Here is a 17,485-nt window from a genome sequence, read left to right as displayed (position 1 = left end):
GTCAGTAGGCCATCGTCTCATGATGGACGGGGATACATATTTTGGCAGACTGCGTGTCCAGCCTGGTAGGTCCAGTAGGCTGCTGTTACCGTATGAAAAGTGCTGTTTAAATGCATTATTAAATTGTTATGATAATAATTTACCCTCAGAACAATTCCCAGCCATATCCAAAGGCTGTCCATGCAATGGAGAAAATATTGTCTACAATGCTGCATGCAGTTTAATGTACACTCAGTAGATGTAACGTTGAGGCGAGCGACGTGTTAAACTGATTAGTGATCTTGATTTTGCAGTATCGATACTTCTGTCAGGATCCGGCTTCCACGCGGGAACATGGACGACTGAGTGATCGACTCCGGGGTCAGTTAGAACATCGTCAGACTGTCGCGAAATAACTGTTTGCTTTACGAGGGAAACTGAAACTGCTCGTTTGGTTTAGACATTCTCAGTTCAGTGCAGCGAACGATACGAAGTTCGATAACGTCAGCCTATGAAAGCGTTCTTATAATCCGCGTGCTAGCTCGCTCTGCAGAAACCTCATTGACAAAACACTAAAACGAAACAATCCACGTTTTATTTTTCATTTACTTTCGTGAAGTTGAAAGTCCGCCTTCAGTTTCTTCTGCATGTTTTACACAATCGATCGACGATCACTGTGACCGATTAGGCGGTCAGAGAGTCATACATTTTTGTTGCGAGGGAGCCTGACCAATCAGAGCTTGATCGGAGACTTCAAGGTTCCACCAGACGGCACCGAACACGTCTGTGTGTAATCAGGGTTTCCTGAATTAAAGGAAAGATTCGTGGTCACTCTTCACACTCGCTCTGTGCTCCTATTGGCCGGCGTCACCCAACACGTCTTAGAGGACGTCAAACCTGCCGTCGGCCACGATAACTACTCGGGGTATTTCTTCCTATTAAACCCTGTTAAAAGGGTTTTGTGGAGTTTTTCCTTGTCCGAGTCGAGCGTCAACATACTGGCCGGCTAAATTCCACTGACTCCGGCGTGACGGGGCGTTACGGCCGTGCCGCGGTTGCCGGAGCTAATCGCAGTGCGTCCTAGAAGCGGCTCTCTGCTCTGCAGAGAACAAGTAGCGGGGTCTATTTTTGCCACTAGCCGCGTCAAGCAGCAGGAAGTCAGACACAGAACAGGGAATCCGGTCAATTTTCAAAATAAAACACCCCGTGGACACTCCCGATCGTAAAACAACAATAAACACGGTTAAAACGCACACAAACGGAAATAATTTAACTACGCAGCCCATTTAATCACAGTAGAAGCACAAAATGCAGACACTGATTACCAAATCAACAAAATCCAAACATGTCAGCAGAACGCTCTGATTCTGAAACGCTCCCTGTGGGAAATGCAGCCTGAAGTTGAAACGGGGTCACATAGAGCCGTGAAGAAGGCAGCAGAAGCACCAAAAGGACAAATTAATAACAAGCCAATATAACGTGGGCAGGCTGCACGCTCCGCTGCCGAAACGAGGCTTCCAGTGGACTTTGACGCTGGTGTAACACCAAAATGTGTGACCTACATCAGATCATGTGACTACACCCAAAGGATGATGTTTTCCTAACCATAACCAAGTACTTTTGGTGCCTAAACCAAACTGCAACCATTTCAACACCCACATCACCCTCATGTCCCCCATGGGAAGCGAGGTCCCAGGACGGCTCTCTACGGGGCTCATTATTGTTGATAATGTTTTTGATAATAAAGATTATTTAAAAAGAGATTGGTATTTTTTATCTTTAGGTCTTTGAAATATTTAATCAAAACCAGAGAAAATTTAAGTGGCACGATTCACATCGTCAGCAAAGCCAGCTGGCGCTTAACTTCCCATTTGGGTCACAGAATATGATAGGTCACACATTTTGGTTTCACACCGGGCTATGGAGGCGTCAAAACCGGGGCGCAGCTGTAACGTGCCGGAGTCAGAGGATTCCCGGCGTTAAGGCACGGTTCTGATTCTACTTTTTGAATCTCGGGTCGGATTCCTTCACCACAGATCTTGTCATCGCTCAGTGAACTTCGTCCTCTTCCTCCTCACTCGTCTTCCACTTCATGACTAAACTGAAGTAAGATAAGAGTCGCTTTGATGGACCGTAAAACTGCAGAGCTGAAATATGCAGAAAGTTATGAACCGAGAAGCAGAATCCAAACGCACAGGCCTTATCAAATCCACGGGTGTTGGAAACCCAACCGTAGAGGCGAGTTTGTGATTCGTCATATTTAAGTTATATAAATAAAACTGACCTGATTATGAGCGTTAGATAAAGACTAACTTTTTTGTTAGTGTTGGATGGCACTCTCATGCAGGAAAGGTGAAGGAATATTCTATGAAAGAAGGTTTTACTCTTCTGTATAGTGTTATAATTAATTAATTATATTAGTTTTTATTAATAATTTCAGGGTCCTTTTTTATTAAACTAAATTGAAAAGGGACCGTTTGCTCACTGTGGTGTTTTAAAGAGTGCAGCAGCTTCAGCCTGCAGAACATTCAGAGGTAAACAGCTGAAGGGTCGGAGGTCAGAAGAGATGTTTTTAATGCAGATGTGGAGAAATTAATATTGTACTCTAAATTATGCTCAAACAGGACGCGACTGCACTGAATGAAGTTGTGCAAATTAAAAGTTTCTGTGAGACTGAAGGCTATTAAGTAATTAGGTTCAGACGTGAATTTAATCTGCAGGTCCGTTCGCTGAAAGTTAGTTTTAAACTTTTGTTTCATACTGTGTTCATTAATCTTTAGATTCTCCTGTCTTTACTTCTGTTAAACCTTTTTACTTCTTTCCGTCTCATCCTACGTGTGCGTACATCCTTCCTTCTTTCCTTCCTTCCTTTCCTTTTCAGCCCAAATCCTTGACCCCATAAGTTACGGCACGTCTGGATCTTGGCCTTCGTCGAGGACGTCGTGTCTCTGCTTGTGTTTTCTGCTCTAACTGTCCTCTGTGTGTGTTCTTTGCCTCTCCTCTCTGCCCTCGCCCAGGAGTGGAAAATCTTGTGCTTTACTTCAGTGACACAGCGTGGTACGGTAGCAACTTTTTTATCTTCCTCTTCCTTCATCTCCTGGTCCCTCAAGAAGGGTCCAACTGCAGCTCTCCCTCCTGAAGCCCCAGTTTGAGCAGTAGTGTTGGGGTTTCTGTTGTAGTACGTAATATTTCACCTCAGCACTCACCGAAATCTGTTCCTAAGCGCATTTGCAGCAAGAAATAAGCAATCCAGAGGCTGAATCTTCTATCTGTTAGATCTATAAGGCCTAATTTAAACGGCTCTTTCATACGCAGAGGGCACTACTGCTCTGCCGGTTGCTAGCCTGTTAGCTAACTACCTTAATTTCCTATGGAGATTAGCAAGATAGCTAACCAAGCAGGGTCTGAAAATGAAGCTGACACTGAAGAGCCTTAAACCTGCATTCTATGGCCAGCAGGGGGCGACTCTTCTGGTTGCAAACAGAAGTCCGGCTCAATTAGAAAAGTGTTTCTACTTGTCAGCTGATTTATTCCCTCAGTAAACACTTTCCTGATGAGTTTATGGTCTCAGTCGCTAGTTTCAAGTCTTCTTCAACACAGCATGATGTTCATTTAGTAAATTATGGTCCCATTTAGAGGAACAGAGACCAGGAAGCAGGGGAGGCTTTAGGGCGGGGCTACAAGCTGATTGACAGGTCGCCACCACAGCAGTTCTTCTCCAAATTGGTCACTTCTGCTTCTAAAAAACCAAGGCTGAGGCTTCAAAACGGCCGTCCACAAACAAACAGGTGCTGCAGTTGGACCCTTTCAGATCCCCCCCCCCGTCCCATTCAATAAGTCAAAGAATCTCAGTTGTCCTTTTTGTAAATAGATAGTTGTGTTGACCCGTTCGTCATCATTTGTCAAACCTTAAAGCTTTATTTATTCGTTGATTGTTGGGCACAAACAACTGCACAGCTAAAAGATGCTCAGCGCTGACATGTCATCGCCCTGTGAAGCTGTTGCTGCTTCTTTACACGTCCAGCAGGCACTGAACTCATGTTTTATCTGGCTCTTTAGCTGCTTATATGTTCCAGTTTCCAAATCTGTATTGTATTTTTCAACCACTGTTCTCCTACATAGTCAGACGTCTGAAAAGGTTCTCAGTCTTCCAGGTCCTAGTTATCCAAGGAAGGTTAAAAGTCAAGGGCACCTGGACTGTGATGAAGATACTTGAAGACGTTTCGTTCCTCATCCAAGAGGCTTCTTCAATTCTGACTGACTGGCAGAAAGTCCCAGCTATTTAACCTCTGTGGGGTCGTTATCATTTGCCGTTTTTCCATTACCAGCTCGCCTCGACTCCACTCGGTTTGGCCGTTTTGCAGATAGTACCCCTCAATGTAGCTGGTCGTCATAGCGACTCCACACACAACGTAATGTTCAATGCGACACACACACCAGCGATCCACACAGCTTTCTCTTTTTTAAGTTAAAACTTTTGAACCTTCCTCAGAATGTAAAGACAGATAAGCGGTATGAAAACCTTCCAGCTGTGTTTTCCTCTGCCGTTGTTGCTGCAGCGGTCTGTGTGACGGCGGGAGCAGAGGGCTCTGTGAGCGGGAGGCTGGCCGGCCTCACACGCTCCTCCCGCGGGTCGCCGCAGGCTTCCCCTGCAGCCACAACTCCGAAAATATTCAAGCACATTTTTGTTCCGCCATCACTTCCTGTAAAACTGTCAATATTCTAAATCTACACAGCTGATTTAGCTGATTGAGCCAAACAAAGGCGAGTCGAGCTGGTACCATGCTGTGGAAAAGGGGTTAATGTGATGGATACCGATGGTTCCTTGGTGCTCCTGGCTGTTGTAAAGAGAGTTGCTGTGGTCAAGTCTAAAGACTCCAAGTTATCCCCCACCGCCGCTGAACAGACGCTCACATTTGGCCTCATGTGACAGTGCCAACTATGGTCTTTCACACTTGGCCTCGGGTGTCTCCAAAGACTGTCGTTGCAACAGCCAGGCGCTCTGCCAAAGTGGGATCCAACACCTTCATAACGACCACGCAGAGGTGAAATTGCCCAAGGCCCCGTCCACACTGCTGCGTTTTGCTTCGTTTGCACCTCCTGTCCAGACTAAAACGCTCGTCTCTCTGATTGGCTCTTATAAGTCATGCAAAGCAGACACACGGTGCTACTGACAGTTTAATTTGGTATTTTTGTTAAAATATTTGGACAGTGCAAATAACACAGCCTACACTTGTACTGTGCACGTCGCCGTATTTACTTACGTACTGACTCCCAGTCTGTTTTCCGCCGCCACAGTCCCGTGTTACATTCAGTAACAGTCCCAGCTCATTATTGGTGCGTGCAAAATAAAATCTGGTGCGGTTCTTCGTCTCTAGAACTTTATTCTTTCTCCAAGTCATCTGTAACTGCGGAACAGACCATCTGTACCTGAACGGCCACTACATGTGCGTTTTCAGTCGTTTTAGTATTTAAGAGATCAACTCTGATACGCAGCTAAAACGCTGGTGTGGACGGAGATCGTATTCGTGTGGATTCGTGAGAGGAGACACGTCTTCAAGTATCTTCAACCAGGTCCTTGAATTAAACCTTCCTTGGATTCATACAGTACTCAAATGTTTTGAGCCAACCCCTCTGTTAGTTAGTGTGCAGCAGTGTGGGCGGGGAGAGCTTAGCATTGCAAAGTGAACACCGGAAGAAGGTTTTTGGATGAACACTGATAAATTAGGTGTAATCATCTTGTTTTGAAAATACTTAAAATGAACTACAGAGTTTGAACCCAAAAGCAGCATCTTCAGCAGCTCAGTCAGCAGGTTACCTGACACCAAAGTCAGTGTTGGAACTGGAGGAAGTTTGCTTTGCAAAATAATGTAAAAAGAAAACAGCCACGATCTTAAAAACAAAGCATATGGCTTTAGGGAAACTTCATCCAGTTATAATTGAATGTTTGTTGGTAAAATGATGCCAGTTGGACTCCTGCGTCTTTGGTTCCTTTGCATGAAGCACCACAGTCTGTGTAGTTGTGTGTGAGTTATTGACCTCGTAACGTTATACAGTCCCCTCCTAAAGTATCGGAACGGGAAGGCAAACTTTTTGTTGTTCACTGAACACATTTGGGTTTAAGATCAAAAGATGAGACAAGAGTTCAGAATTTCAGCTCTCATTTCCTGGTGTTCACATCTAGATGTGTTAAACAACTCCGGACAAACCACCGTTTGTTTGAACCCACCCATTTTTCAAGTGAGCAAAACTACTGGAACATGTGACTGACAGATGTTTCTTGTTGCCCAGCTGTTGCCTTTTAGGTTGATTGTCCAAACATGATTAGTTTAAGTTTTCATCCTTGGTTCAAACCTATAAAGACTGCATTTCCTGTTAAAGAGGATAAACCAACATGAAGACCAGAGAGCTGTCTGTGGGAGAAAAGAAGGAAAATGGACCAGAGCCATTGGACAAACATTGGACATAACAAGCACAACAATGTGTAATGTCCTGAAAAAGATAGAAACTACTGGTGTACTGAGCAACAGACGTCCAACAGGTCGGCCAAGGAAAACAACTGATGACAGAAATATGGTGAGAGCTGTGAAGAAAACCCCCAAAACATCAGGAAGTGACATCAGCAACGACCTCCACAGTGCAGGGTGAAGGTATCACAATCCACTGTTGGAAGAAGACTCAGAGAGCAGAAACATAGAGGCCACACCACAAGATGCAAACCACTCATCAGCAGGAAGAATCGGAAGGCCAGAGTGAAATTTGAAGTACAGAGATGAGGTCACAGAGTCCAGAGACTCGTGTGGAGCTAAAGTCATCTTTCTAAATGGCTCTTAAATGCTGGTTTAGATGAGGTGCACTTCAGCTTGTCCAGACGCTTGAAGCAGTCAAACCGCTGGAGATGAGATCACTCGGGAACGTGATGGAGCGACGCTGCGGGAGTTTTGATTGTTGGTTAACGTTCTGACCTGCTTGAACTTGTTTTCAGGATCCACAGAACACTTTACGTGTTTCTAAGCAAGCTAATGTCGCTGAAGGTGCAGACGACAGCCCGCGATGGTAAGTAGTTTACGCCCAACCTGTAGTGGTTTTTCAACACCCCTGAGGGTTTTAGGACTGTGGAGGACAAAGCAGCCTGCTTACATCCCTCGTCACAGGGTTCGGCCTTGGCGTGCTTTTCAACAAGAGTTTTTAAGAAGCCTGAAGACATGAAAGGATCCGGTTGTTGAGTAACAGAACAGAGTTTGTAACACTTTTCTCTCTTTAAGCCTCTTGTTACCTTCAGATTTATCTTGATCCCGGAGACTGAATTAATCTCAGAGACCTTCTCAGAGGCAGAGCGACTTTTATTTGCAACCAATTTGGCCTCAATCGTTCGACTTTTCTCTTCTGTTGATTCGTGGTGATTCGACTTGTGTACGATGCTCCGCATGTTTGCTTTTATGGACGTTTTTAAATCTATTTTAGACTCTGCTTTTCTGTTATGTTTTTATTTTTCAACTTGCTGTCAAGGTTTGCAGTGTGTGTGAGCAAGTTGAGGACACCAGAGCTGAGCAGATATCATCCAATGATTTATTAACAAAAAAACAAGCACACTTACAAACAGTGGCTGAGTCCAAAAGCTAAATCCAAAGAACGCAAGATGAAACCATAATCCACAAGTTGGCCAGGCTGACAGAAACACAGGGCAGAGACGAACTCAGGTTAAAGCGCATCCACAAGCTATGAGCAACAAACCACAACGATCCAACACAGACTGAACAGAACACAGGCGATAGGTAGTGAGGCAAACGAGCGGGAACATAAAACAGGAGGATCACACCAAAGGACAACAGAACAGGAAGCAAAGCTAGACCTGAACACCAAGCACAGAAGATTACAAAATAAAACAGGAAGTGCACGGGAACACACCAGGACAGATCTACCAAAGTAAAAGACAAAATATGGAAGGACTGCACAATCAGGGCATGGACTGAGACCGGACCAAACAGGAGACAGGACTACACTAAAACATGAAGACATAGGACTAAGGAGGTAAAAAACAAACATAAGAATAAACTAAGCTACAAAACCCTAAATAAGACCAGATCAATTAATGAAACACAGACCAGGAAGAACATTAACATGAACTAAAGCACAGAACTAAGGCGCTTAGACTAAGAACTGAGGTAAAGAACTCAAATGCAGGACTAAGACCTAAGATGAGAGACGAGACAATAATAATAGATAAATAACTTGGGACAAGGAACGAGAGAATCAGGCAAATAGAAAGACACATGAAACAATAGCAGAACCAGAAACACACGGGGAAAAAATACAACACAAACATAACCCAAAACTAAACTCATAACACTTGCAGCTGCGTGATTTGTTGAGGTTTTACAGACAGTGGCCTGCAAACATAAAGCAAAGAAGTCATTATTATTATTCAAATCCTAAAGAGTAGAAGTATTCAGACTTTCAGAAATAAGTAGCAATACCACACTGTGAAAATACCCTTTGCAGGGCAGGTTTATCTGTACAGCACATTTCAACAACAAGGCAATTCAAAAGACTTTATATAAAACACAAAAGCAACAGGGGAATATAAAAAACTTTAAATACAAGTTTTTTGTTTTTTTTTAAAGAGCTAAGAAGAAAATAACTAACGCATTAATAGTAGGAGTTACAGAGTAAGATAGGAATCAAAGTTTTCAGCCTTGATTTTAAAAGAACAGAGTTGCAGCAGATTTCTTGGCGATAATCCAGATATATGGAGCATATGTTTAAAATCATACAAGCAAAATTCCTGTTTCCAAAATCCTCCTTCAGTAAAAGTATGTTAAGTATTACAGGATGAAAGTAAAAGTACGTGTTGCAGTAAAATGTTCTTTTATATTTGATGTTTCTGCATTAATATTCCTGCTGCATTAATGTGGATGTTGCATTTTACCACCTCTATATCCTGTTGGGTAGTCTAACGTGCAGCAGTGCATCATGGTCTATGAGATCATTGTGTGTTTGTAGCGTCGCTGTCCTGCGAGAACCTCGTATCTCTAAACGCCTGTTTTCAGCTTTGTGTCGATGCATTTTCCAGCCGATCCAAGGAGGGTTTAAAGAGTTTATGCAGCTGCAGGAGGATGTTCTCAGCCCATAAAGGAACTCTTCATCCTGAACTTCATCAACAACATATCTGAAACTAACTAGTAACTAAAGCTGTCAGATAAAGGTAGTGAAAAGTACAATATTTCCCTCCGAGATGAGATTTCCCAAGTTCGAGTCCGACCCAACAGGTGTCATTTTCACCGGGGACATGTCTGATTTTGTCCCCACCACTTTTTGAAAGCATGATTTGTTAAAATGTTCTGAAAAAGACGAGACATGTTAAATGACAAATAAAAATGCTTTTGAGAAAGGTTTATTTGCACAATAAGAAAAACAGGCAATGCAGTTTAAAGATAAAAGAAACGAATGTGCAAAAAGAGGCAAAAACAAGCTGCTGATTATAAAAACATGAATTCTCTCTGCAATCAGTAGCTTTAACAACCTCGTGACGCACTTTGGCCAAGTTTTCCGTTCTCTCCGTGTGAATGACTGAGATTCTGTTAGAGCTTTAGATTTTGAATTGTCACCTGTCACCTGAATTTCTCTCCCTTTACATAAATAAAAAAAATTCCAGCATAAATTGGTGCAGAAAAATTCACCTGAATGCAGGAAATTAACAATTTAATGCCTAAAGTTTTCTGGCGAAGGACCCTCACATCCCTAGCTCATATGTTTCAGCACTGAAGGTTTCTTTAAAACAGTGTTTAAATATTTTCTCGTTCTCGTGAACCCAATATCATGTGAGTTAAGTGTGTCATCACACCACCACTAATCTGAGCCCACCACTTTTCACACAGAAAAAGAAATAAGTTGCATAACAGTAAAGTACAAGTACTTGATTATACGACTAGAAACACGTGACATCACCATTTCTCCGCCCACTTCCAACAAGAAAAAACAGAAAACATCTCTTTTATAAATAACACACCGGATAATATTGTGTTTATGCAGGATTCAGAATAAGACTTAAAAGGGTAAAACATCATCAGTGATCAGTATCAAAGTATTAATCGCACATACATACCGTAATTTATTCTGAGACACTCACTGTTATTCCACTGTGGTGCCAACGCTTAAGAATAATTGAGTGCTCTCCCACCAGCTCGCTGCCCCCCGGCTCCAAACTACAACCTCATGTTTATTCATCACTGTTATAATTTTAATAATTGAGCTAATTGGTGATGCAGTGTGAAGTGATATTATTCATCTAACGGGCCTCCGGGGAGCCAATGAGAGGACAGCAAAGAGGGGGGTGGGGTGGGGGTCTAGTTTGAGTAGATCAGCACTTTGAACGCCAAAAAAAGTGTGTGTGTTTGTGTGTGTTACTGCGGGGACGTCCTATGAGTCGTTGTCAGGGAAGCAGAAAAAAATTGGCAGTCGAGTGATTCCTTCTGTCCAACACAAGGTGAATCCTGCGTGCGGTCGAGGACACTCCACCGTCACGTCACCCCCTTTCTGCTCCGTCGTCTTCCTCCTTTTCGCTCGTATCTTTTCGTGTCCTTTCTCTCTCTCTGTCCTCCGCTCCCTCTCTTTAATCCATCCGTCCGTGCTGTCATGCATTATTAATGAGGGATGGACTCAGACACACTGTGAGACGTTAGAAAGGGTCCCTGCAGGCGGGCTGCGGTACCACCGGCCACCTCCAGGCGTCAGTGTTCACCAGCAAATATTTCCTTCCTGTCAGATGATTTGCTCAAGCTTTATGTTCTACAGAGAACCTGCACATGTTTGTTGAGCCGTAGAAACTATTAGAAAACACATCAGTACACCGTCGTGCTGCCCCAAACACTCACTTACAGCCCCGCATGTGGATTCATCCGCCGCTGAAAGTAGTCCCAGACAAATTACACTGTTTCCTCCTGTTTTTTCTGAAAGAAACTGCAGAGAGCAGCTGTTTGAGGAACTAACTGAGCCTTTTTAAACATGAAACTATAAACACCGATCGGCCAGAACATAATGACCACTGACAGGTGAAGTGAGTAACATCAAAGTCCTTATAGGCACTTGGCAGCCGTCTTGGTAACGCTCTCTAAATGAATGGGCAGAGAGGCAGAACGCCACTTTCACTGGTCACCGGCACAGAAAAAACTGCAGGTATAGAATCAGCAGTAAAATCTGATAAAAAGGCTTAAAAAGTTTGATGACTTTGCCCCAGGTTTATAAGATTGATTTCTGTTTATAAGATTGATTTCTAATAAGGTTTAAAAGCGCTGCGTCACTACCACTGTGCACGCGTAGTAGACCCTTACGTCAGTGGAGCCACGCGATTGGCTTAAGATGTGTCCTGGTTTGGCTGTTAAAAGAGAAAGAAGATAGGCTTTCTAGTGGGAGGGGCGGGATAACCTCCGTCTTTGGCGTTACGGGCTTTCCGTGTATTGAGGATTCTTGGCGTGTCTCCTCTTAAAACGTCTCTGATAACACTGATTGTCTTGTCTTGTTACCGTGGCACCGGTCAGTGGCTGGGATAGATCAGGCAGCAGGTGAACATTGTGTCCTCATAGTTGTCAACATAAGGATTTGAGCGAGGGCCAAACTGTGATGGCTAGACGACTGGGTCAGAACATCTCCAAACGGGTCAGAACATCTCATAACGGGTCCGCAGGGGTCAGGAGCGACAGGGTCATGAATGTGGGGAGCGAAGGCCGGCCCGCGTGGTCCAATCCAACAGAAGAGCCGCTGAAGGTCAAACTGCTGGAAAACAGTTCTGATAGAAAGGTGTCAGAACACACAGAGAGTCCAGGCCTCGACGGGTCGGGGTAGACCAGCAGGTGGTCGTAATGTTTTGGCTTATTACACTAACGGACTTTAAACGTGTCTGTAGGGGAGCTTTAAACCTGCAGCCATGGAGGTGGATGCTGTTATCTTCACTATAATCCTGAAGATTAGAGGTTATCGTCTGCAGGTTGATAGAAATCTAGACGCATTGTCGCTTTATGAAGGTGGTAAGTTGAACGCAGACAAAAGAGGATTGTGTCTTCAGAGTGGAGTCGGCGAGTTTCTTTCGTCATCAGGAAGTATAATAGGTTTCTGAGTGGCAGCTGTGCTTTTGTGTTGTGTCTTACATGGATGTGAGCTCGACAAACGCAGCAGCAGCAGTCAGTCGCAGAGGGTGTGATTACGTTAAGGAAGCTGCCAGGATCAATAAAAACAGATGGATCTCACTGTTTACTGTTAAATATCCTCAGCTTGCTCAAATCCGTGTTTTTGTTTCCCTGACCACAGTCCAAACCTGCCGTCTAGCCGCTGCTTGAAGAAGCTGATCGTATATTCTGTTGTTCCAGTTTTCTGTTAATTTAGTGGAGGCAGGAGAGTCTACCTGTCCAGGTGAGGTGGAGGCACACAGCAGCCTTTGTGAACGCTGAAGAGGGAATCAAACCTCAACACTAGCATCGACTAAAAACTATGTATTGCTGAAGGTTTGCATCAAATGTCTGGTCAGGTTCCAACACGTTCTCACTCCCGACTGGTCACATATGGACGCTTCTAGGCCCTTTGGCGTCATATTTAGACGTGTAGCAACAACAGATATGCAACGTCTGGTTAGACTTTCAAAATGAAATGCTAGCCTTTTGAAACATCGCTATTTTGAAACGACACGTTATTAAAGTTGTGAAATGTTGCAGATAGGTTTAGGCACAAAAAACTACTTGGTTAAGTTTCGGAAAAGATCCCGGTTTGGGTTAAAATAACTACGCAAGTCAGTTAACACGTAAGTTAACTTTAGTCACTTGAGTAACTTACACAATTCACATAACTTGCGTAACTTAAATAAAAATATTCAATGTTGACTTTGTTTCACACGGGCAACCCCGGTCTCCTGGTTCAAAGTCGGGGTTCTGACTCTTAGCAGCTCTTTTTTTATTTCACTTGGAGCTCAGGAAACGTGTACTTTAAGCATTTGCACAGTACGTCACTCAGGATGTTCAGCATGTGAAGCAAAATGTGTAGTTTATGTTAAGATTGTATTTTCGCAATGCTAATGTCCGTTAGCACGTTAATGGAAATTCCCATTATATGTTAGCATTGAGCTAACAGTCGAAGCGCTATTTATTAATATGTATCGATATGATGGGCTGGAATATCGATACAGTATCATGGAAAAATGTACAACAATATATTGCTATAGGGATCCCTATTGCGTCACAAACTGATGCCGATGGGTCTTGACCATGCGTCCATATGTGACGAGTCGGGGAGTGTGAACGGGTTGCAGATGCATAAACTTTTTATTTAACCAAATAGTTCCTGATTCAGTTATTACCATTAACATTCAATTAAAAGCAGAGTCCCAATTAGACGCCTGTCCCTTTTGCTAGCTGGGTGTGGCTACATGTTTTGACAGATAAACGCATGTCTCAAATAGAAGCCGGGTCTGGATGTATAAAACCTCTTAAACCCTTCCGGGTGGCCCGCTGGTTCGGGGCTGCTAAAGGTTGTTGAAACTTTTGTCAGTATGAACATATGCTACACATCGTTAGATCGAATCGTTTTACGGAAACGATATGCACCAAAGTATTATTCATTCAGAGTTAAATTAAAAGCCTTTCCCCAGATATAGGCAGGGTGAGGCAGTGATTTAAGCAAATAGCTATTAAATTAAGTTTTACGGTTAGCTCTGGGAATTACTGAAGTGCATTTTTAAAAACTTTCCTGACAGTTTATTGACTTAAGAATGAATCTTGTGCTTTTTATTGCGTATTGAATTCAAAACAAATAATAGCAATAATGTTTGAAATTCAAGTTATTCCAAGCTTTTCTTCAGTTTTGTAATTATTTACCGCCTTAAACATTTTTTTAATTGACAAAGTAAACTGCACATTCTTAATTCCTTGTCACAACTGTTACACAAGTTTACCCCCTTTAACAGTTGCATCTATTTTTTACCATATCATTAAAAATTACTAGTCTTTACTTAAATACTATTTACCAGAATGTCTCCTTCGATTACCTGTCAGCAGGTGTCCTCTTGTCTGCGAGTGAGGACATACAGAGAATGTGGAGACGTTTTTGGAAAGTTGGCATGTTTTCTGAAAATTAGTTCCCACTTACTTTTGTTTATGTTTCTTTTCAGTTTTTGGAAGTATGTCAGTGTTGATGTAACTTCTCTAAAGAAGTCTTACAGGTTTTGAGGTTTAAAAATAATTGACAGAACAATCAAAAATAAACACAGTTGTAGTCTCCAGTTCCTCTTTATTAATATTGAGGTATTCTGTGAAAACTCTGCATGTCCCTTCATTCAGGACTGCCCGTCTATTAGAGGAATAAATAAATCAGAAAGATGTGCGTTAAGACTGTAAAATTAGTGATTTTCTGCAGGGACTCTGGTTCAGGGAACGGGACGAACTCACCAGCAGCCGCACAGAGCGAGACACCTAAAACACCAGAGTGGGATCAGCAGCTAAGTTATTACTTCACAGAAGTTTGCCAGGATCAATACGCTGAGATCTCAGCACATGATGGATTTCACTGCTCGTGTTTTGGGCTTCTTTTTTGACTTTCCTCTGATTCTCGGTGTAAATCGGATTATCAATGTGTAGATGAGAGCAGGCTGCAGGATTAAAGCGTGGAAAGCAACAAGAAGCTTAACGGTTCTGCATCAGTCACACGCGGTTACAGCCCGCTAATGATCTGCTGCTCCTCTTCTGTCTTTGTGAGGACCGTGTACGAGAGCGAGGAGATGTTTCTGGAAGGTGAAGACGTGTTTCTGAAAATCATTCATTTTGATTAGTGAGTGAAGAGAGGGCAGATGTCGAGGTATTTTTTGATAGTATGGGCGTCGTTTAGAACGGTGGTTCTCAAAGTGGGGCCCGGGGACCCTCAGGGGTCCGTGAGGAGGCTCCAGGGGGTCCCCAGCAAAAAGGGGAATCATTTATTTTCACTGTAAATTCCACCCATAAGTAACACAATGAAAAAATGTATATGACTATTTTGGTCATGGGTTGCATAAATCAGTGGTTCTCAAACTTTTTCTTGTCAAGGACACCTAAACTGACACAAATTAGACCACGGACCCCCGTATATATAAGATTTTGTCCCCGGGTCCCCCATCTGATTTTTTTCTTTTGTTTTATTACAGAACGTTTATGCAACCCATAGTGAAAATAAATTATTCCCCCTTTTTGCAGGGGACCCCTTGGAGCCCCCTTAAGGACCCCTGGGGGTCCCCGGACCCCACTTTCAGAACCACGGGCATAAATGTTCTGTAATAAAACATCTAAAAAAAAAAATAATCCTATCGGATGGGATACCTTGGGACAAAATCTTGGGGGTCGGTGGTCTAATTTGTGTCAGTTTAGGGGTTCTTGACAAGAAAAAGTTTGAGAACCACTGATTTAGAAGTGAGGACATGTTTGGAAAGTTAAAATATTATTTAAAAAGTTGGGACATTTTGTCTGGTCCTCCTCACATGTTTAAAGGTGGGGAAAGTGATCCTGGAGAAATCCAACGCGGTTATAAAGAGCGAACAACAACACAGCAAGTATTAACCAACGTTAGCTAAGTTGTAGGTCAGCAAACTGTTACTCCAGCTGCTGCTGTGAAGCTAACATGAAGCGAACATGAAGCGAACATGCAGAGAGGACGAGATGGTCCCAGAGAACAACTCTCCTGCTGCTATAGATAACATCACAACAACAACATGGCTGCGACTTGAGATTATTTTCATTTTCGATTAGCCTTTTGATCAATTTCACTATTAATCAATCAGCTGTTTGGTCCTTAAAATGTCAGAAAATGGTTTAAAAAAATGTCTATCAAAGCTCAAGGAGACGTCCCCAAATGTCTTGTTTTGTCCACAACCCAAAGACATTCAGTTCACTGTCACAGAGGAGGAAAGAAATGTTCACATTTGATAAGCTGAAATCACTTTTCTTAAAAAATTACTCAAAATGATTCATCGATTAACAAAATAGTTGGCGACTGATTTAATATTAGAACCGCTGAGCCCACCTTGAAACAGTGTGAGAGTTGAGACTTTGGGTTAGAATAAACTTGAGTTTTCACACCCTAGATAATGTCGGCGTCTTCACAGATCTCAGCGATTAAACTGGTAACCAAAGGCAGCAAAACACTACCTGAAACCATCAAACACTGGAAACAGAAATAAGTTGTAGTGTATAAAAATAAAATGGTTGGAGTGAGAAACGGGTTTATTTTAAGTGTTTCTCTCTCCAGAGTTAAAGCGTGGAAATCGACTAAACTGGACTTTCTTTTATGATACATATAGAAAAACATACGTAAACAACTTATGCAGCAGGACACGCCTACATCAAAGCAAACACACACAAGCGTCTTCTGAAAGAATAATTTCTCTCTCCGTCTCAGAAACCTCGTTGTTTCTTCTCCGACGAGCTATGAATTATAAAACAAAGGCTTCTCTGTGTCTTTATCATGTTTAAATAGGCTGCAAGCAACGCAGCAGGACCGCCTGTCGATGAGTTTACAGATGCGTCGTGTGTGTTTGTTCATCAGCGCTCTGATATCCAGAACATATGAATCTCAGCTGCTCCCTTCTGTGTTTCCAGTCACAGATACTTCACTCCTCCAGCCAGGACGACCCGCTGCCACTGACGGACCGCTGCCCAGATCCGCCTCCAGCTAACGCCTGCTCCACCCCCACTGATAGCGCCCCGGACTGTCCCGACACCAACGCCACTGACCCCGTGAATGACGGAGGAAAGGATCACGGGAAGAGAGCGGCGAAAGAGGAGGAGGAGAAAGAAAAGACAAAGGAGAGGAAAGGTCTCTACAACAGATCCCTGCAGCTCCCCCAGGCCTCGAAGCTCCGCCTCTTCCTGTCCCAGACCTCCAGACCGGCCTCCAGCTCTGCCTCAGCTGCCGCCACGCCGCCGAGAACGAGGGCGGCCAAGCAGCCGTCTCAGGATCCAGAGAGCAACGGCACTTCTGGGGTTAAGATCAGAATGCCGGCCTTCGCTTGCAGCTCCTCCCGCCTCCCCAAGCCAAAGAGCCACTGAGCCGCCGGTCTCGTAAACCGCCTTCCTAACACGCCGCCGTGTGAAGCCTCGTGTTTTCTGTCTTTCAGTAATGAAACCTGTCGCTGCTGCTGAGAAACCGCACTTCCTGTATCTCTAAACCCTGATTATAATAGTCTGTGTACGATGTGACGGACCGTTAATTTATTTAATGATGTTGAAATATATACAGTTAACTTATTTATTGTTAGTATTTTGAGCACTTTGACTCATAATAAACTTGCTAACACTTCATTTTATGGGTCCTATAGTCTCGTAATACTTTCCTAGAGAGATGTAAATTTACTGTAAATTCAAAAGGACGGTTATTGTTTGAGCGTCATGGGAGGCGTCATGAAGGAAATATGAAAATCACAACTTAATCATTTGTGCCCGCCGTCTTGCCATTAGTCATGTGTGGATTTAATGTGGTTTTATTCTTGGACTGAGATTTG

General features: G+C 43.2%; 1 protein-coding gene across 2 annotated transcripts in view; it reads left to right on the top strand.

Moving 5' to 3' along the window:
- LOC119915808 (serine-rich coiled-coil domain-containing protein 2-like) overlaps window positions 1-17,285 on the top strand; it is a 64,219-nt gene extending 46,934 nt beyond the window's left edge. The window contains exon 14 of one of the 2 annotated variants that reach the window (XM_038735555.1): window positions 16,584-17,285. In XM_038735555.1, coding sequence (XP_038591483.1) covers window positions 16,584-17,033 — 450 coding nt within the window. In that variant the 3' untranslated portion in view covers window positions 17,034-17,285. Of the gene's footprint in view, window positions 1-293; window positions 365-16,583 lie in introns of those variants that run through there. The other variant, XM_038735556.1, reaches the window with a different exon arrangement.
- The last annotated feature ends 200 nt before the right edge of the window (window positions 17,286-17,485 follow it).

The sequence above is a fragment of the Micropterus salmoides genome, unplaced genomic scaffold (genome assembly GCF_014851395.1).
Source record: "Micropterus salmoides isolate LMB-PRFRI ecotype aquatic unplaced genomic scaffold, ASM1485139v1 Ms_hic_scaffold_21, whole genome shotgun sequence".
NCBI lineage: Eukaryota > Metazoa > Chordata > Actinopteri > Centrarchiformes > Centrarchidae > Micropterus > Micropterus salmoides.
This window is presented reverse-complemented; position numbering and strand designations above follow the sequence as displayed.